Genomic DNA, 19350 nt, shown 5'->3' on the forward strand with positions numbered 1-19350 from the left:
TTACCCTCAGCTACTATTTCCCTTTCCCTCCATCTGTCATTGATTCTTACTCAGACTTTTCTGCCCTTGAAAGGACATTAGGTTCAGCCACTGTGCTGTCCAGATTGCTAGCAGCAACACAAGTCTAGCAAGTGTCCCATCCCGCATGTCCCCATCCCTGCCCTCTCCACAGCCATTCCCATTCATGTAGGGTAGGGTTACATAGATACAGAACTAATGGGATATTTTGACCACTAGGCAGTATAACCGTGTTCACCATTAACCCATTTTGCCAGATGGAGTGAAGGTACAACCCACCCCCTCAGGCACTTAGAATTTCTGACTTAAAGGTTAAACAGTATAGTTAGAATTTCTTATTTAGGGATCATCGTGCTCCCAGCATCTTCAGTTGCAGCCCTGGTCCCAGGACCACTAATGTGGGGAAGAATTGTACCAGCATCCTTCCCCATCCCCATTCCCTAGGTGAATTTTTTGTAGATGTATGTATTAATTTCTGGACTCTCAATACTATTCCATTGTTCGATATGCCAGCATCACACCATTTGATTATTGTAGCTTTGTGGTAAATTCTGATATCAGTAAATGTTTGTCCTCCAATGTTTTGGTTTTTCTTTTCCAAGATTGTTTTGGCAATTCTGGGTCACTCAGATTTCCATATGAATTTTAGAATAAGCTTGTCAGTTTCTACAAAGAAGTTAGCTGAAATTTTGATGGGGATTGCATTGAATCTGTAGATCAGTTTGTCTTCTTTGATGAAGGAGAATCATTATATGTATAATTTATGATTAACTTTAATGCCTTTTGTAATACTTTTGCATTAGTCAGGGAAAAGTATCCTTTTGAACTGATCCTGAGTTTAGATCTAGAAGATGAGGGCCATGTTAATGGGGCCTCTGGCCCGGGATGCAGGTTGCTACAGCAGGGTGAAGGGCGGCCCTCATATCCTGGTAACCTTGGCCTTGCAGGAAGAGCGTTCGCGGAGTGAACACAACTTAGTGAACATCCAGAAGACCCACGAGCGGATGCAGACAGAGAACAAGAGTGAGTAGCTGGGCTCAGGAGAGAAAGGGGGTGAGAAGGGGGTGCCCGGTGAGCTCGTGTGTTCTAGAGCTTCCCTCCTGTTCCTGCATGCACCTGAGGCCCGCAGATAGTCGGGCTACTGGGCTTGTGCGTCCCAAGTCTGAGTAGCTTTGAGAGTGTTTTCTGTTTTCTCATGTGGTGAGAAATATTTTCTGCATGTATCATGCTATGGCAAAGGTAAGAAGTCTTCTCTTAGATGTAGTGATAGCATTTGTACCATATGAAGATGAGAACTTGTATGTGGGGTTCAAGTGCCTTGGGGAGCACTTCTGAGGTACTAAAGCTGATAGGGATTGGTAGGCAGTCAGGCAGAGAGGACAGAGTGTGCAGAGGCCCCTGAGGGGGCCCTGCAGGGCATGTGCATTTGTTGAAAGAGAACTAGTCTTGTATGGCTGGGGAGGGCGAGGGCAGGAACATAAAGGACTTTATCCTGGAGGCCATAGGGAGCCAATGAAGATATAAAAGCAAGAGAGAAACCCTTGACTGTCAAGTATAGAGTAGCCTAAGTGAGAGTCCATGGCGTCTCTGCCTCCCAGGGTCTGATTCCAGTGTACTGGAAGCAGCGCCACATTACTGCCAGCTGCCCCCCATGCATACCTCTTTCTCCCTGTGCTTACTCTGCAGTCTCTCCCTATTACCGGACTAAGCTGCGTGGACTCTATACAACTGCCAAAGCAGACGCAGAGGCCGAATGCAAGTGAGTACCGTGCCGCGGCCCTGCATCGCCTCCCCTTCCTCACCCAGGCACTGGGCTGCTGGGGCCTACAGACCACAGCCCCCACCTGCCTTTCCTGCCACAGATGAGAAGTTCCCACTCCCCAACCTCTCCCTTGGGGCCCACCTTCCCTAGAACTCATTTCTGGGCCCTTCCCTAGCCCTGCTGTTTTGTAGATGGTAGCAAGGGCAGGGCTCAGATCCCAGTGCCACCATTTACTAGGTACATGACCTCGGACAGTCACTTCAGCTAAGACTCAGTTGCTCCATCAGTAAAAGAGGGACAATAACTACCTAGAGAATTGTCAACATAAAATGAAATAATGCATATGAAGTTCCTAAGAACAGTCAGTGTTTTTCAAACTCTTTACCCATAACACCCTTTAGGAAATACATTCTCTATTTTGGACTAATAATAATAATATCAATAACAACAAAAAACTCTTTGTAAGCTTACTGTACAACAGGTACTATTCCAAGTACTTTATATACATATTTAATCCTCATAGCAGCCCTAAAATTGGGGTTATCCCCTTCTAATAGATGAGGAAACTGATATTCCAGGGGGTTACATCATCTGCCAAAAGTCACATAACTAGTTAGTGGGGAGCCCCCAACTGTAAACCCAAAGTCTGTACTCTTTAGCACCCGCTAGAATGGTGCAATGATGTCTTTCTACGGCACACACATTTATTTTCTATGTACATTATCACAGAATCGGAACAAGTACAGTTTTTACTATCACTGTATTAGTCTGTTTTATTTATTTTTTTAAATGCTGGTTGTTACCCAAGAAATTAATTTCATGACTCATTAACAAGTCACAGCCTACAGTTTGTGTAACACGGCCTTGCACATGTGGGCGATGTGGGGGTGACAGCGGTGCGCTGGAGTCGGCACCGTACACATCACCAACGGCTCCAGGGCTCTCCCTGTGCTCCCATCTGGCTCTTCACAGGCTCTTTCCTATGTTCGTGATCCCATATTTTCTTTGCCTGTGGCAGACCTTTGCTGGTGCTTACCCTGCGTCTGATGCCAGGCAGCCCCCATATAGTGAGGATCCTGCCTTCAAAGACAGTCCAAAAAGGAGAGATACCTAAAAAAAATATTTACAGGACAGTATATTTGGTGGGCCCACAGAGATGGGGTTCACTGTACCTGGGGATCTGGGACGGCCTCGAGGAGGAGGAGATGCTTGATAGGGATTGGTAGGCAGTCAGGGAGAGGAAAGAGTGTGCAGAAGTCATGGGGCGGAGGGGAGGACCTGCAAGTCATGCGTGTTTGTTGAAGAACTTCAAAAAACTGGGGAAGGGGAGGGCAGGAATGTGGAGGACCTCCGGTTCCTGGACTTTACCCTGGAGGCCAGAGGGAACCAATGAAGATGCAAAAGCAGGAGAGAAACTCTTGGCTACCAAGTGTAGAGTAGCCTGAATGAGACCGAAGTCTCATTAGGACATGAGACAGCAGATGCTGATGTTGCTGAGCCGAGACATTGGCCGTGGGGGTGGAGAAGCAAGAGTGAGCTTAAGGGCAGTTTCTCATCAAACAGGACCAGTCAGGAGTGGAGAAGTTGAAGATTCCAAGGTTTTTAGTTTGGACAAAGGGATGTGATGAGGTTCCCTGTGCCAGGTTGGGGAGTAGAACAGAAGTGTGGGGCTGACTTGGAAGGAAACGGTGAATTTTGATTGGACGGATTGCCTTCTTAGTTCTCCAGCCCACCCCTCCTTACCCCCATCTTCTCCCTGATTTGCAGATTTCTCATCTGGCCATAGTTGTACCCTTTCCCTAAGTTTGGCTTGCATAAGTCAGAGTAACTCATGCTCATTTGAGAATAAAAGGCAAACTGTCCCTTCCCAGCTGACAAAGTGAGGTGACAGCTTCTGAAACCAGTGTCGCGTTGGCTCTTTGGCATCGATTTACTTAGAGTTAAGCTTGTTCCATAACTGCAAGTCCCAGCTTCTTGCAATTCTGCTGTTATTTCACTTTCGTAAAGACTGTCAAATGTGCTTACATTCATTTGCTAAACCCTGAGTAAGGCCTCCTCACTTGTGCTGGGCATAGGAGAGCAGGTGAAGTAGTGAAGACACCAGCCTTGCCCGCAGGGAGCTCCGAGGCTGGAGGAGAACACACATTACCATGCTTTCCTATAGCACTGATCCAGGTGCTACGACGTGCATCAGCTCACCTTCTAAGTAGATGAATTAAAATCCTCTGGAAACAGCAGAGGTGCCGAGAGCCTGCTTCAGGAACTAGTCCAAGTCCTGAGAAGTGTTGCTGTTCTTCCTTCCCTGTGCGTCACAGCTGCCTCCTCACTGGTTTTCTTCCTCCTGCTTTGCAGAAAATGAAAAGGAGCTCCTTATCTTCAGCTAACAATCATCTCTTTCTTAAAAAGGCCTTGAGGTGGCACATTGGCAGCAGGAGTCACAGGGAAACAAGATCAAAGGCCTCACTTTTCATATTCCAGTCGAGGATGGGTAGCCATTCCCAGGTGGGAACAAGTTACTTTCTTCTAACATTAGTTCAAAAGGGGGTTCAAGATTCAGCTGTATAAGGGCACAGTGAACAGCATAAGGAATGGTGTCCTCGGTGACACTTTGGCCACAGATGGTGGTTAACTTTTTAATAGCCTCGGTCACTCAGAGTTCCAGCGAGGGAAGGTAGTTTAAGGAGTGGTTAAGCCATTGCAGGCAGAGGTACAGTTTAGCTTTCCAAGGGCTGAGTGAATCACAGGCCAAGTGTGTGGAGGAGAGAGTGAACGCCTGCCTTAGTACCTGAACTATCTTTCTGAGCGAGGCCCTGGGGCCTGGACAGCAGACCAGACCGCTTGCTGGTGGGCACCTGCGACTTGGATGTTTTTCCATGTTGCTGACCAGAAGCGGCACTCTAGCCACGGCACATCACTGGATGTGTCAGCTCCTTCCTCACCCCTGGCACAGACCACTTAAGAGCTGGGCAAAGAAGCCATGTACCTGAGAAGCTAACATCTCTTATGTTTGTCCTGTTGCAGTACCTCCCCCACCACGGCGCTGCGTTCTGAGAAGCCTTCTCTAGGTGGGCGGAGGAGAGGGCGTGTGATTGGGCAGCTCCCGCCAGCCCCCACCTGTCCAGCACCCTGGCTTAGCTGCTTTCTGTCTAGTCCTTCAAGCACATTATTTTTTATGTTTTGTCTTTTTAAAAGGTCACCCTAATCAGATAATGACACTGGGAATTTGTATGTAGCCCACACTATTTCAGTCCCTTACTAATGGTCAGCAGGCGGTGCTGAGGTTGCAGGGAAGGAGGTTAGAGCTCAGGGCTCTCGGCTGCATCCGACAGACTGTCACCAGAAAGAAACCCTTCCCCAGCCGTCAGTAGGCGAAGCGGACCTCCTGGAGTGGCACCGTCCCTTTGGTTTGCCGCCAGGTTGGCTGGCTGGCTGTCGGAAGGTAGGGGACCATGCTTTGCCTGGGATAGAGGTGACCTGAAGCTTTTATGGTTCTGAGATGGATAAATTTCAGTCCAGAAAACTACTTTTTAAATAGAAAATGATCTCACAACATTGTTTCCTCAAATCTCTGCAGTGGAACTGTAATAACTTTAGGGAAGAGAATATTACATTCTTCTAGAGATTCATAATGCAATTTAATACTTTTAATTTAATTATTTAAATTTAATTATTACAATTTAATTATTTAATACTTTAATTAAAGTCTCTAGTAAGGTCTGCAATATTAATTTAATTCAGTATTTCAGAAACTTGCCTGGTGGTGTAATATGTTTCCAAACTGGTTCTGTCCAGCTGCACCCAGAGGTTTTGATTTTATTAGGGTTGAGCTCAGACACTGATACTGATTTAACTTTCTATTTTTATATAATTTTAGACTTAGAGAAATGGAATATTTTACTACATCTGCGTCAGCAGTCTTTATACATTTTTTTTTTCTGAACTGTTTGTTGCAGACATGATGCCCTTCAACCTCTAAATACATCAGTCAATATTTCCTAAAAACAAGAGCATTCTTATATAACCACGGTACATTTCTAAAAATCTGAAAGCTAACACTGGGATCAAACTGTCAACCCATCTACAGATCCTATCCAAATTTCATTTCTATCCACTAATGTCAATTGTAGCAAAAGAAAACTTTTTCCCAGCGTAGATCATCACCATTGCATTTAGTTCGTGTTTCTTCAGTCTCTTTCAGTCTGGAACAGTTTTCAGGCTGTCTTTACTTTCATGACCTTGACACTTTGAAGATCAGAGGACAGTGATTTTGCAGAACGTCCCTCAATGTGGGTTTGTCAGATGTTTCCTTGCAATTAGATTCGGATTTTATGCTTCTGTCGGTAATAAGACAGAAGTGATGTCGTCCTCGGTGTATCATATTAGAAGGCACAAGACATGGGTTAAGGTGGTCTCTTCCAGGTTTCTCCCGTGACAAGGTACTGCCAATTTCCATTGTGTGATTATTAAGTATATTATGGGAGATACTTTGAGACTATATAAATATCCTGTAAAACTCCCCAAGGGATTCTGACGTCCAACCCCGGTGAGATCCACTCCATTACTATCTCACAGAATACACCTTAGGAAATGCTACATAAAACTATGTCCTGCAGACAGGCCCAGCAGCGATGATCAGACTTTCAGAGTTTCCTTTGGCCTCCTGGCATTTACTCCTCTGCTTTCCTCGATGCCTAATTGCCCCTTGTCCCAGTGCTTACAAACCTGTGGTGACTCTGGATGAGTCCTCCCTGTGTCCTATACCAGCCATGCTAAACTGGTTCTCTGAGCATATTGGGCAAGGTGTTCACCCCTCCCTGCTTTGGTTTGCCTACTTTCCTCTGCCAAGGCTGCTCCCTACCCTGTCTTCTGGCCTCTGCCTGATGAACCCCACAGGTCACATTCTCTGGGACACCTTCTACGACACTGCATTGTGCTATGTTCTCATGTCTCCTACTGAATGAAGGCCTTCAGAACCACGTGGGTGTTTACCGAAGGTGCACTAGAGGAATGGCCTGGAGGATGGCCCATAAGAGCACAAGGCGTCTCTGCTGCTTATTGCTGTTGAAGTATTCTTTGGGGATGATTCTTCAAGGTCTGGGATAAAGAAGCCTTCTTCTGACAAAGATTTGTGTTCGCTTCTGCCAGGTTGCCCCAGCCAGCCTGGAACCCCCATAAACTAACTCCAAAGGTTCCGGGGGCTACAGCCTTTCAGGGATGAGTTCCCTTCACCCCCAGTCCTGCTGAGTAAGCAGCTCCCCAGCGCCTCTTAACATGTTTCACCTTGAGCAGACCCCAAGTGTTTCTCCTGTCTGCTGAATCTCAAGAGGTGGCCAGAGGCTGCCCGTAGTGAGCGACATTTCTTTGGGATTTGCCAGACGCACTCAGGCAAAGGCAGTTCTCTCTGCTATGCTTTCTTCTCCGGGATCCTCTGAGGCTTTTTAGCCTGCTGTTTCCTATCGTCTTGTCAGGATTTTTTATCCCTGTAAGATTAAAAACCACCTACATAGTGTTTATAGTTTTCGGCAGGAGGGTTGGTCTGAATTACTGCCTGGCCTGCCATAACCAGAAGAGGAAGTCTGTGCTTTGTGTTTAATCCAGATCTCCTCTTTCCCTTCTCCCCGCCCTCAGCATCCTCCGGAAAGCCCTAGATAAGATTGCAGAAATCAAATCGCTGTTGGAAGAGAGGCGAATTGGTGAGTTAGAGACAAGTTAGTTCTGTGTTCCTGACCAGGCGGAGCGAGGGTTCCTGAGAGCAGTAGTCACGCCTTCTGTCAGGGGAGCCTGGAACCTCAGCCTGGTGCGATCGGTCCAGGGACTTCTGACAGAAAAGCACACTGAGGCAGCCTGGGACTGGGAAGGGAGTGGAAGTCATTCCAGTCCAGAGGCAGGGTCTCTGTTCTCCCTCTGCAGACCAAGGTGATTTGCCCCGCTCAGGTTTCACTCGCTCCTCTGCTCCCTGGGGCTGTCACCATCTTCCTTCCTACCCCTCCCCCCCTCCATTTCTTGCTGTGGTGTGAACCTGGCTGTTTTTTGAGAGCCACACTGTGGATATCTTGAAGCCAGCCTTTCAGATGGCGCTTACATAGGGTGCTGCTTCCAGAACTCTTCAGACTGCCTTGGCTTTCTCACCTCTCTGTCCCTTTCAGTAAACCCAAGGTGGACAGATTCCTTGCCCATAAAAAAAAGTCACACTGCCATCTGGGTTTGAAGTGGACTGGGGGCATTGATCTATGCCTGAGGAAGTGAGGGCTCTGTCCACATTTGATAGTTCTTTAACTTTTCGTTGAATCATAACATATTAACGGAGAAGTACACATAAGTATATATACAGCTCATTAACATTTTCACTAACTGAACAAATGGATGTAACCAGCATCAGCATCCAGATCAAGAAACAACACGACCAGCACCTCAGAACTCCCCGTCTTGCCCTTTCTTGTTCCTGCCCGCCCCCGCCCCCCGCCAAGAGTATGCACTAAAACGCTCTCTCACTGTTCCGGTCTGTTAGCGTAGCCTGGTCATTTCTTTTTCCACAGGTGTCTAGTGGAAGGGACAGGGATCACATACGGGCCCTTGGTGCTAAATTGGGAGGTGGAGCTGAGCTCCTCTTGATAGCTCAGTACAGGCATGCTGGGGGGCCAGGGGCAGACACCCTGTCCCTGGTGCCTCAGGGGCTCACATCCTTCCCGCAGCGGCAAAGATTGCAGGCCTGTACAATGACTCGGAACCTCCTCGGAAGACCATGCGGAGGGGGGTGCTGATGACTCTGCTGCAGCAGTCAGCCATGACCCTGCCCCTGTGGATCGGGAAGCCTGGCGACAAGTGAGGGCAGGCCCAGGGAGGGGGAGCTGGCAAGGGCGGGGCTGGGACTAACATTTTACTCCACCCTCAGGCCCCCCCCACTCTGCGGGGCCATTCCAGCCTCTGGGGACTATGTGGCCAAACCTGGAGATAAAGTGGCTGCCCGGGTGAAGGCCGTGGATGGGGACGAGCAGTGGATCCTGGCTGAGGTGGTCAGTTACAGCCATGCCACCAACAAGTGAGTGGACACCCAGCCCTCTGGGGACGGGGACAGCATGTAAAGAGCAGGCTACTTGGGCTACTTCCCAACCCTCCACCTTGGTCCCCTACCTGTGCTGTGCACCTCCCTGCATCCACCGTTCTTTTGTTTACCCGCAGGTATGAGGTAGATGACATTGATGAAGAAGGCAAAGAGTGAGTGTGCTGGCCAGGGAGGGACAAGGGAAACCTGGGGGACAGCCGAGCTGCTGGCAAGGAGCCCCCCACCTGGCCATGGGTTGACCCAAGTGCCCCTCCAGGAGACACACCCTGAGCCGGCGGCGAATCATCCCACTGCCCCAGTGGAAAGCCAACCCTGAGACTGACCCCGAAGCCTTATTCCAGAAGGAGCAGCTCGTGCTAGCCCTGTATCCCCAGACCACCTGCTTCTACCGTGCCCTGATCCACACACCCCCACAAAGGGTAAGGCAACCTCCACGGGAGAGACCGTCCATGACTCCAGCACCAGGTTGACCAGACAGGTCATGGGATCATCTTCCTACTTCCTTCTCCTCTTGTCCACATCTCACAGCCTCTGTGAGCTGGGAGAGTCCTGTGAGCTGCCGTCTCTCTTCTGCTTAGTCTTCCCTGTGACTCCCCTCCAGCCCTGTCCTCGAGGCATTGCCAGCCAACCCTGTTCTTTCCGACCTGCAGAGCCTTAGCAAGACCTCAGTGGCTTGGACCTGCTGTGTCCGTCCTCTAGCCTGACCTCATTTTTGCATTGAGATGGGAAGCCTGAGCCCCAGTACGGAAAGCACCGTGCCCAGGGGCTATTTTCCAGCCTCCAGCCCTTGCACCACTGCCCTTACCTGAGGCTGCTTTTCCTCCGTGCTTGTGACATTACTGGCACCCTGCTCACCCATCACCGATGGCAGTTTAAAGCCTATTCTCCCCACTTCCTCTAGGACCCCTGTGTGCTGCCCCCGGTTTGTCCTTGATTCACTTAACATAGGGTCCCTGAAAGGCACCAGACCTTCAGTTAGGCAGCAAGTCCCCTTTTCCCTGTTCTTCATCCCCCTCCCTTGGCCCTTTGTTGCTGAGAAGAGCTCTGTAGTACCAGGGAATGACTGGGTTCAAACATTTAGACTTCTTGAGTGAAGGTGAGGACAGGTAAGGCTTGGAGCACACACATCAGATGTTTCTGTAAGTCTAGGCTTGGGGGTCCTTGCTTGGGGGTTTCTGACCAGCCCCTCCTGTCTGCCATCTGCCGCAGCCCCAGGATGACTATTCGGTCCTGTTTGAAGACACCTCCTATGCAGACGGTTACTCCCCTCCCCTCAATGTGGCCCAGAGGTACGTGGTGGCTTGTAAGGAACCCAAGAAAAAATGAAGCAGGCTGGCAGACTCAATCTCCCAGCACCCTCAAGGGGGAGCACAGCAAACAATTGTGTGATCAAATAAATATTCTTCCCCTTTGCCCATGTCTCCTGGGTTTTACTTTTCTAGACCCTTCTTCCCACTCCCCATATAGGGCAGGTTGGGGGAACAGGAGGCCGCAGGGGGAGGTGGCCTCATTTCATCCCAGTAGGCATTTACTCTTTCAGCTCAGGTTTGCTCTTTGCTTCCAATACAGGTTCTCCATGCGACACAAATCATATTTTATTCCTGAGGCCGTGATCAGGCTGGTTTCACACCACTCTCTTTGCAGTGATTTCAGTGAACACTCATAGCTCTGAGCGGAAGTTGAGGTTGCTGCCTGCCATCTCCTCAGCATAGTCAGCATCAAAGCGCTCATTCTGGGCCACAATAAAGTGGGTTTTCCAGTCTCCCGTGATTCCTGGGGAAGTGGGAGGGGAAGGAAGGGGGCTGAGGTCCTGGCTGCAGGGGAGACCCCAAGTGGCTCAGGGTCAGCTCTAGCTACTGCTCCCATCATGACCTCCCCAAACACCCACTCTGCTGGACACTCACCTTTCATAAAGACGGAAACGTGCTGGTCCATGGTATTAGTGGGTATGGTGTGGTAGTTAGTCATGGTATTCTTCATTTCTTTAAACGACATGTGCTGCACAAAGAGATCCACGGTCTCCTCTGGCAGGGAGCATCCCACAAACTTCAGAATCTTCTGAATCTCTCTTTTGGGGTTCTGGAGCAGCAGAAGGGCTCTTCAGTGGAGCTTTGGATTGCTCGTTGAACAGACAAAAAGGGAGGCCTCTCTCTAACCTCTTGTCCGATTCCAGCCCTGCTCCTTGACTCTGATACTCTGTCCCTGAGGCAAAATTAGCTGCCTTCTGCCCTGTGATCTATTAAAAAGCTGTGTCTGTTTTCTTTATGGGTGAGAGCAGAGAGAGTCCTCCATCCTAACTGTGGCCCCACTAGCAATAAATGGATGGATGATCAATGACTGCCCATGATGCTGACTTGGATGTTAAGAGATGAGACTGTCCAGCGCGCTGTTGCCAAAGTCGCACCGCAGCTGTGTTTGGGGCAGGGAAGGCGGGGTGGAGGGTCTAGGAGGGCTAGTATGGGCCGTCGTAGGGGAGGGAGGCTCAGAGAGCCTTGGCAAGTCCCTGCAAAGTTCCTGCCTCCCCACGTGCAACACGGAAGGAAGTGGTGCCAGGTGGTCTCACCTCCTTCATGTCCTCATAGAAGAGGTAGAGAACAGCTCCCACCACTCCTTCACATGCTGGTACCAGGATCCATAGGATACTAGGGAAAGGAGCAAAGGGAATAGACACAGAGGTTGGTATTGGTTTTAGCCAGCTACCCCTCAGCTCTACTCACTTCTCTTTCTCCAGAATCAGGTCTACCTTCCCCAGCCATGAACTTCTCCAGGAAGCTGTCCCAGGTGCCAGGGTCAGGGAACACCTTGACCATGTGGTGGAAATGGTAATAGGAGACAGCCACATCCTTTGCGTTGCAGGCGACATTGACCACCTAGAGAAGCAGAAGATACCCCCCCCACACACACACACATACACACATCCTTGGCACCATCATCACACAGCAAGCCAGGCACCAGACATTATTCCAAGTGCTAGGCATCCACCCTTCACAGCATCCCTGCAAAGGAAGTTCTCTTGATTTGGCCAAGAAGGAAACAGGCTTAGAGACTGACTTGCTCCAGTTCCCATGGTATGTGTGTGACTGAGCTGGGATGTGAACCTGTTCTGATGCCAACGTCCCAGGAACTGTATTTTATACTAATCCAATCCCCTCAATGCCACTACACCCAGATTTGAAACAAGGCATGCAGAGTTCTCACCAGCCTCCTCCGCCACGGGCCCGTGAGCACCCAGGCTCTGCACAGTGGAGTCTAACTTTCACTGGCCCTCTGACCCCACCAGAGCATGAGGTTGATGACCTCTCCCTCTTTAAAATAAGACCAGGCTCAAGGAAGTGAGGAGACCTTCCTAGAAGATAGAGCCAAAGCTGGGATGGCCCCAGCAATCTCCTTCCTTGGTTTCCTCTGCCACTTACCTTGATCTACTGATCCAACAGAGTCTGGGGGAACAGGGCCAGGGGCAAGTGTGTCTTGATGAGCCGTGGGACTAGTGTATTTTTCAGAACCTCAACGCCTAAGTCATGGGTAGGGAAAGGTCTGATGAGCTGGAGCCCAGGTCCTACCTCCCTCTGCTCCACTTGCCCCCAGCACCTTGGCACATACTTGTGGGATACTCTGGGTATCTGAACTCAAGGAAAGGTACCCGCATTAAGATAGGGGCCCTGTGACACATCCAGGTCACCACCATGGTAGATCATGTCCAGGATCTCGCTCACTCAGGTGGTGCCTGGAGAGGGATACGGGAGGTGAGCCAGGCTGAGGGCATGCTTCTGCTGGTCCAAGGTGGGAACTGCAGGCACGGAGAGGTTTGGGTGGCCCTCATCACCTACCAGATTTGGGGTTGGTGCTAATGATCAGGTCATCGGGCCTGAGCCGCAAGCTCTGCAGTGGCCCCAACACCTCTGCAAAGTACTTGATCAGAGGGACCCCCTTCACATACTCCAGTGGCGGGTGGGTAGTGTCCTGGATCGGCTCCATGCTGTGGTGTCAGGGGCCAGACTAGCGCCTACTAAACAACATCACAATGCCATCTGTTGAATTCTTGCTTTAAAATAAGGAAACAGGCTGAAGGAGGTTGGGCAACTTGTCCACACACAGCTAGTGAGTCTTGAGGCTGGATTCATGCCAGACCTAATGCTTGCGCAGCTGGGTCGTCACGCTCTGGCTGTACCTTACCTACAGAGTTTTAAAATATGTTCCCAGGCCATACCCCACACTTAGTGGTGGGACCCAGAAGCCCAGGAGAGCTTTCGGGAAGCTCTCCAGATTCCAGTGTGTACCTGAGAAGACTCCCTCTCTGGAGCCTGCTAGTGTTTTTCTTTCACCACTGCCTGCAGCAGCTCTGAGTCTACTTTGGGTGGGCTCCCCTAGGCCCCTCACATTTGGAAACCTCCCAAAAGCTAGCTGGGCCTATGACTCCACTTGCCAGCCACACAGCCAACTGAGCTTGTTTTCAGGGCCAGAGTCAGGTACGTAAATGAGCAAAACTAATGACACAGCAGAAGAGGGCAGAGGGATTCAGGACAGGTTTGAGCTGAGATTTCTATGGGGGAAAGGGCAGGGTCTGTTAGAGGCAGGAACAGAGAGATCAAATCGATAGAATAGGGGCTAACAGTGCAAGGTGAGGAAGGTCTGGCCCAGCCCGCTTCCATCCTAGCACTCACCCGAACTCTCTGGGTTGGCCTTGAGACTGCTCCGAGCTGTGGCTTAGTGTGAATGCCGTATTGGAAATACAGAACTGCTCTCTGAACTGGCTATCCCCTAGGAAGGAAAGGGTGGAGTTTCAAGTGGGAGGGCCCCTCTGTGCTACCCAATCCTCAACACCGCAGCTGGAATCAAGCTTAGACTGACCTGAAAATCCAAGTTGTGTGTTTATTATGTAGAAAATATATGACTGAAACTAGACGAAGAGGCCCATAGTTTGTTTTTGAGCTATAGTTCAAGCTCCTGACCTATACTCTAAACTCCAGGCTTGCAGGGCAGGCCAACAGACAGCTTTTTCTAATGAACCCAGTGTAGAGAGGACACAGAGGACTGGAGGGGAAAGATGCGACATTCACCTTCCTGCTGGCTCCAGGCCAGTCTGAAGACACCAAGGATTCTGGTCAGCAGTGGCCCACAGGTCTCCGCAGCCCAGGCATTCCAGGAACTTATGGCTCTGACCACAAGGCCAGTCCAGAGCAATGTGAGTGGGCAGCATGATGGGATTTGGGCAGGGCAGGCTCTTTTGGGAGCAGCATAAGATGGGAAAGAGCAAGGACACTGGAGTCTAATAACCCGGGAAATGAGCCCAGCTCCACAGTTCCTGTGGGGCCTCACTCAGGGACGGTGTAAGAATAACCCCCAGAAGGCGTTTTGCTTTCCCTGGGTTTGAAGGGGGCTTGGCCCTTATCCTTTCTATTTGGATTAAACTCCAAAGTCAAGTTGCACTGGAGGTAGGTGGGCTCTCAGAACTGTGACCTCAGAGGTAGGCTAGGGAAAGCTGAGGCAGAGAGGCCTTCAGGCAGAGGAGAGACTGGTTCATGGTCGGGGCAGTAGCCCCACTCTCCTGCTCTGTTCTCCTCAGGTCCAAGTAACTGGCAGGGCCTCTGCCTCCTAGACACACACACATGCACACACGCAAACACCAGAAGGTACCCTTAATTCAGACTTTTTATTGTACTCAAGTTAAACCTGCCCAGACCTGCAGGGGTGGCAAAGAAAAGAAGTGGTTGAAGGGTTCGGTACACTGGAAATCACGTCTCTAGCATGTCTGTCCAGTGTTCCTGTGGAGACAAGAAGGGAAGTCAAAGGCAGCCCAGGGGACAGTGTCGGGTAGGGGCCAAAGCCACCTCTCACCTCTTCTGATTCCAAGTCCTCCTCCTCCTCCTCCTCGGTGCCCATCCGGCACAAGCAGATCAGGTCTCCCCAGAGCAGTGAGTTCTTACAGCTACCAAGGGGTGCAGTTGGTAGGAGATACAGAGTCAGGATCACAAGCCACCTCTAGGTTTGGTGCCGAGATGAGGACTCAGCTGCTCTAGGCCTGGACTTGGACAACTGGGCACCGTCTTCCCAGAGATAAACCAGGCTGGGCTAGGAGTACAGCACTCACCCAGGACACTGGCCCTCTAGTGGCAGAAGCTGCCCTGGCTCCTCTTGCAAGAACTCCTCTGCCAGGCAGATCATGTGGGCCCTTAATGGGCAGCCAGGGTGGGGGCAACACAAGGGGCCCTCTTCATCCTGTCAGAGGTGGCAGGCAGGTAAGAGGGAAAGTGGGGGGTAATGATATAGTTAACACTCATAAAGAATTCCTATGGGCTAGACATCGTTCCAAGGGCTTTACATAAAATGATCCTATGAAGCATGTCTACTCTTATTTGCATATTATAGATGAGGAAACTGAGGCACAGAGGGTATAACATACTTGCCCACAGGCAAGTATTTTCTGAGTATTAGCAGTGATTATGTAACAGCATGCCTAGAGTTCCTCATAAGGTAAGTGACCTCACGCAGTTTGCTTAATCTCTGAATGGCAAGCACACTCATGCGCCATATAACAACGTTAAGTCAACAGCAAACCACATTTTTGATAAAGGTATATCATATAGTCTAGGTGTACAGATGGCTATACCATCTAGGTTTGTGAAAGTGCACTCTGCGATGTTCGCACCATATTAAGGACGCATTTCTCAGGATGTATGCCGAGAATTTTATGCACGCGTAATTTACTTACATTTACTGAGAGTTCAGAAGTCAGACCCATCATTTCAGTTAATGTATTAAATTGGCCACCTGCTCTGTACCAGACCCTATTCTACGGGAGTGAACAAGAACTGCCCTTGTGGAGTTTAAGGTGGGGGGTGGGAGAGACTAATAATAAGATAAATAAAATATAGTTGACACTTGAAGAGTTTTGAAATGCATGGGTCCACTTACATGTGAATTTTTTCCCAATATAGTCAGCCCCCCATATCCTCAGGCTTTGTATCCACGAATTCAACCAACCCCAGATTGAAAATAATATTTTTGATCCTGGGCTCGGAATCCCCAGATGCGAAGGGGCTACTGTGCGCATTCCACACCATTTTTTATAAGGGACTAGAGCACCTGAGGCAGTTTGGGGGGAGGGCTTTAGTTTGGTGGAGTAACGAGTTATATAGGTGGATTTTCAAATGCACGGGGTTGGTGCCCCTAACTCCCATGATGTTCAAGCGTCAACTATATAGTATGTCAAAAATACTAAGTGATAGGGCTTTTTAAAAACAACAATGAGGCAGAGGAAGTACGCAAGAAAGTTGCGCTTTTGGATGGAGAGCCAAGGAAGACCTCACAGAAAAAAGGTGCTCTTTTATCAAGACTGAAGGTCTAGGGAAGAACCTTCCAACGAAAGGCCAAGGGAAAAGCCCCTGAACAGAAGCGTACTAGTGTGGAGGAATGGCCACAGGCACTATTATCCCTATTTTACAGATGGAAGCTGAGCGGCCAAAGGGTGTCAGTGGGCTTGCCTGGTCCCTCAATAAACAGCTTGATCCTAAGCCGTGTGAACCCTAGACCCGCCCAGACCAGGAGACCAGGTGGAGCATCGCACCTGGAGCGCACCCGCACACAGGGAGCAGCAGGCCTTGGCGTCCTGGTCCAGCTGGGGCTCGGTGTCGGCAAAGGTACTGGCGTGGCACTTGGAGGCTGATGATCGGGGAGCCAGAGGCCCGAAGGACAGTGGAACATGCGGCGGCGGCGGCGGGCAGAGTTCACAGCGAAAGTCCGCGCGCAGCCAGCGCAGAGTGAGCGGGAGGCGCGTCCAAGGCGGCACGCGCAGCATGTGCGCCAGCACTCGCAGGTGGAAAGCGAAGGCTGCCTCGCTGCGCAAACGCGGAGCCACGTCCGCCAAGCGGCGCGAGGAGTGCGGATGCTGCCAGGCCCACTCAAACTGCGGGCAGGAGTGAGGGCTTCAGGGTCGCCCGGCGAAGGGGGGGGCCGCCCGGGGAGGGCCCCAAGCCCCAGCCCATCGTCCCGCCATCTCCCACCCCGTCTCCTTCCTTACCCGAAGGGCGGCCACAGCGGAAGGGAAGCCGTGCACGATGAGCACCATCTCCCTGGGGAAGAGAACGAGGGTGTGGCCTGTGATCCCTATCTCTTCCCACCCCGTGCCAAGTCGAATCCCCTCATCACTGTTCGTTTCCAGTCCTGCCCAAGAGTGGAGTCCTCACAGCCGGCCTCCAGCCTGGTCCACGAGACCCTGCCCCCTTCATAGAGATCCATCCCCTCGCGCCTGCCATTCTCGCGCTCCGCCTCCAGTCACAGGGACCTAACTGCACTCCTCAGTTCCTCTCGCTTTCTAACTATCTTCCATCCCAGCCTAGAATTCACCAACCCTCGGTCGCGGGACTAAGACTAAATTGTCACAGGGCTCCGCCTCCCCAGCAGGCTCCTCCCTTGGGATAGGCCAGCCCACGTCACTAGCCTCCCCAGGCCTGTTCTTCGGCCCTCGTCCTGGCCCCGCCCACTGTTACCCAAACAGACACTGGCTAATACCCCGCCGGGCCCCGCCTCCTTCTTGAAGCCCTCCTCCCGACCGTGACCCAACCCCCTCTTACCAGGGACCCCGCCCGCTGGTTCGCCAAGCGCCACCTTTTTTGCGGCCCCCATTGTGCTGCTGGACCCGACGAGTAGGGTTGACGGTGAACCCCACGTAGACGCGGCCCCGGTTCCGAGGGTTCAGGCAATAGAGCAGGTAGACGCCGAAGAAGCGCCCGGGCCTCACCGAGTTCCCCGCGGGGCCCATCGGGATTTGCGGTTTAACTGCCGTAGCCTCTGACCTCGGGGAGGGCTGGGTTGCCAGGACCACAAGATACTTGTCCAGGAAAAAGCGCTTGGGGGCAATTCCGATAGTCTAGAGGCTACAGCAATGCGGTTCATACCCCCTCTCCTTGCTGGAACTAGGGTGTCCAAGCCGGCCCACAAAACCCAGGCTGTCGTGCAGGCGGCGGGGACCAGTTAGCGTCGGCTCGGGTCAATTCCGTCCCTTATGCAGACTCTGATTGGCTGACTGGATAAGCGCGGAAACCCTGGACGGTTGAGAAGCTGGACTTGCGTGAGGGCGGAAGTGCTGAGCTACGGACGCTTTAGTAAGGGCGGAAGTAGGTCCCTCAGCGGAAGTGGCTCCAGTAAGAGCGGAGGCTGTGTGACAGTGGTCCGAGCCTGGGGTCCAGTCCCCGCTGGACTGCCGCCCCCGCTGCGCTGCAGCCATGGAACTCAGCGCCGAATACCTCCGGGAGAAGCTGCAGCGGGACCTGGAGGCAGAGCACGTGGTGAGTTGGGTCTGGATACACCCAGCGAGATGAGAGCTCTTGGGGGGAGGTTTGGCACCATCCACACCATTCTGCCCCATAGGAAGTGGAGGATACAACTCCTAACCGTTGTGCGTCCAGTTTCCGAGTCCTAGTGGTGTCGGCCAAGTTCGAGGGGAAGCCGCTGCTTCAGAGACACCGGTGAGGCCCGGGAGCACCTTGTTCAGCATGGTCCCAGCTCCGGGACCACAACCCCAACCACCTCCCTCAACCTAACTTCCTCACCCCCGCCAGTGTGGCCCAGCACCGTCGACCACGACCACAAGGATCCCCCCTTTTCCGCCCCTGCTTCAAGTATTGAGACTTGAGCCCCCTGCCTCTCTTATTCCCAGATCCTGGGGACTACAACCTGCGAGACACCTCGTCTCCCGGGTTACCCTAGCTTCAGGGACTGTGACTCAGGCCTTGGCCTGCCCTTTCCAATCCCCATCTCTCTTCTAGGCTGGTGAACACGTGCTTAGCAGAAGAGCTCCCGCACATCCATGCCTTTGAGCAGAAAACCCTGACCCCAGAACAGTGGGCCCGTGAGCGGCAGAAATAAGGAACCAGGACCTGTACAGCTATTAAATTATGAATGAGGGCCAGCTTCTTGGTTGGTGTGTTGCTTGTGGGAGGGTGGAAGGGGCACTGAGCCTGTTTAGGGCCTGGCTTCTCCTTGCTGCACCACTCTTCATTGTTTTACCTTGGGCAAGTTCATTTCCACACATAAGCCTGTGCCCCCACTTATAAAGTGAAAGTTCAATCCTTAAAGCCTCTTTCAGGGTGGGTCTCATGGGCCTTTTCTCTAATTCTTGGCGGACTCCCTAGAGGTACTGCCACTATCCAACCAAACCACATATTTATTGACCATTGCTGGGGGTTCCTGTCCTCTGCCAGCCTTCAAGATGCACGGATGAGAAAGTGCTCAGGGTTTCAGGCCAATTCAACAAGCCTTTCCCTCTCTCCAACATCACCCTGATGTCAGAAGCATAGTAGAGGATTCTATACTTGCCCCGCAGGTTTCCCAGTCCTTCACAGCTTCAGATACATGATAACCCAGCAGAGGTTCCCCAACAGCTGGAATGCTGATATTTTTTGGCCCACTGGAGAAGGTCCAGTGCCCTTTTAGCCCATGGTTTGATGCAGCCACAGATGCACCTGGGGAGACTAGTTTTCAGGAGTGGAGGTGTGGGCAGGGGATGGGG

General features: G+C 51.3%; 3 protein-coding genes and 1 pseudogene across 8 annotated transcripts in view; 2 read left to right on the top strand and 2 right to left on the bottom strand.

Moving 5' to 3' along the window:
• The window catches only part of SGF29 (SAGA complex associated factor 29), a 29871-nt gene extending 19615 nt beyond the window's left edge, over window positions 1-10256 (top strand). For all 3 annotated transcript variants that reach the window (XM_016155016.2, XM_016155015.2, XM_016155017.2), the window contains exons 3-10: window positions 966-1041; window positions 1705-1777; window positions 7409-7473; window positions 8473-8602; window positions 8673-8819; window positions 8960-8995; window positions 9100-9262; window positions 10053-10256. In XM_016155016.2, the coding sequence (XP_016010502.1) occupies window positions 966-1041; window positions 1705-1777; window positions 7409-7473; window positions 8473-8602; window positions 8673-8819; window positions 8960-8995; window positions 9100-9262; window positions 10053-10169 (807 nt within the window). In that variant the 3' untranslated portion in view covers window positions 10170-10256. The remainder of the gene's footprint in view (window positions 1-965; window positions 1042-1704; window positions 1778-7408; window positions 7474-8472; window positions 8603-8672; window positions 8820-8959; window positions 8996-9099; window positions 9263-10052) is intronic.
• A 157-nt stretch (window positions 10257-10413) lies between these two features.
• Window positions 10414-14077, bottom strand: LOC107515833 (annotated as a pseudogene).
• A 397-nt stretch (window positions 14078-14474) lies between these two features.
• Window positions 14475-17763, bottom strand: SLX1A (SLX1 homolog A, structure-specific endonuclease subunit). 4 transcript variants are annotated; one of them, XM_016155018.2, is made up of 6 exons: window positions 17414-17763; window positions 16861-16912; window positions 16408-16746; window positions 14932-15059; window positions 14679-14769; window positions 14475-14605 (listed from the first exon to the last, which is right to left on the bottom strand). In XM_016155018.2, exons 1-6 carry the CDS (start codon window positions 17599-17601, stop codon window positions 14576-14578), a joined length of 828 nt encoding a protein of 275 aa, XP_016010504.2. In that variant the 5' UTR covers window positions 17602-17763; the 3' UTR covers window positions 14475-14575. The 4 variants fall into 4 exon arrangements, with proteins under 4 accessions (XP_016010504.2, XP_036081420.1, XP_036081418.1 ...); XM_036225527.1 differs by lacking the exon at window positions 16408-16746; XM_036225525.1 differs by having other exon boundaries at window positions 14475-14769.
• A 203-nt stretch (window positions 17764-17966) lies between these two features.
• Window positions 17967-18750, top strand: BOLA2B (bolA family member 2B). The gene is made up of 3 exons (XM_016155019.2): window positions 17967-18127; window positions 18210-18307; window positions 18608-18750. The coding sequence occupies exons 1-3, from the start codon at window positions 18065-18067 to the stop codon at window positions 18705-18707; spliced, it is 261 nt and encodes an 86-aa protein (XP_016010505.1). The 5' UTR covers window positions 17967-18064; the 3' UTR covers window positions 18708-18750.
• Window positions 18751-19350: the final 600 nt, after the last annotated feature.

The sequence above is a fragment of the Rousettus aegyptiacus genome, unplaced genomic scaffold (genome assembly GCF_014176215.1).
Source record: "Rousettus aegyptiacus isolate mRouAeg1 unplaced genomic scaffold, mRouAeg1.p scaffold_m13_p_8, whole genome shotgun sequence".
NCBI lineage: Eukaryota > Metazoa > Chordata > Mammalia > Chiroptera > Pteropodidae > Rousettus > Rousettus aegyptiacus.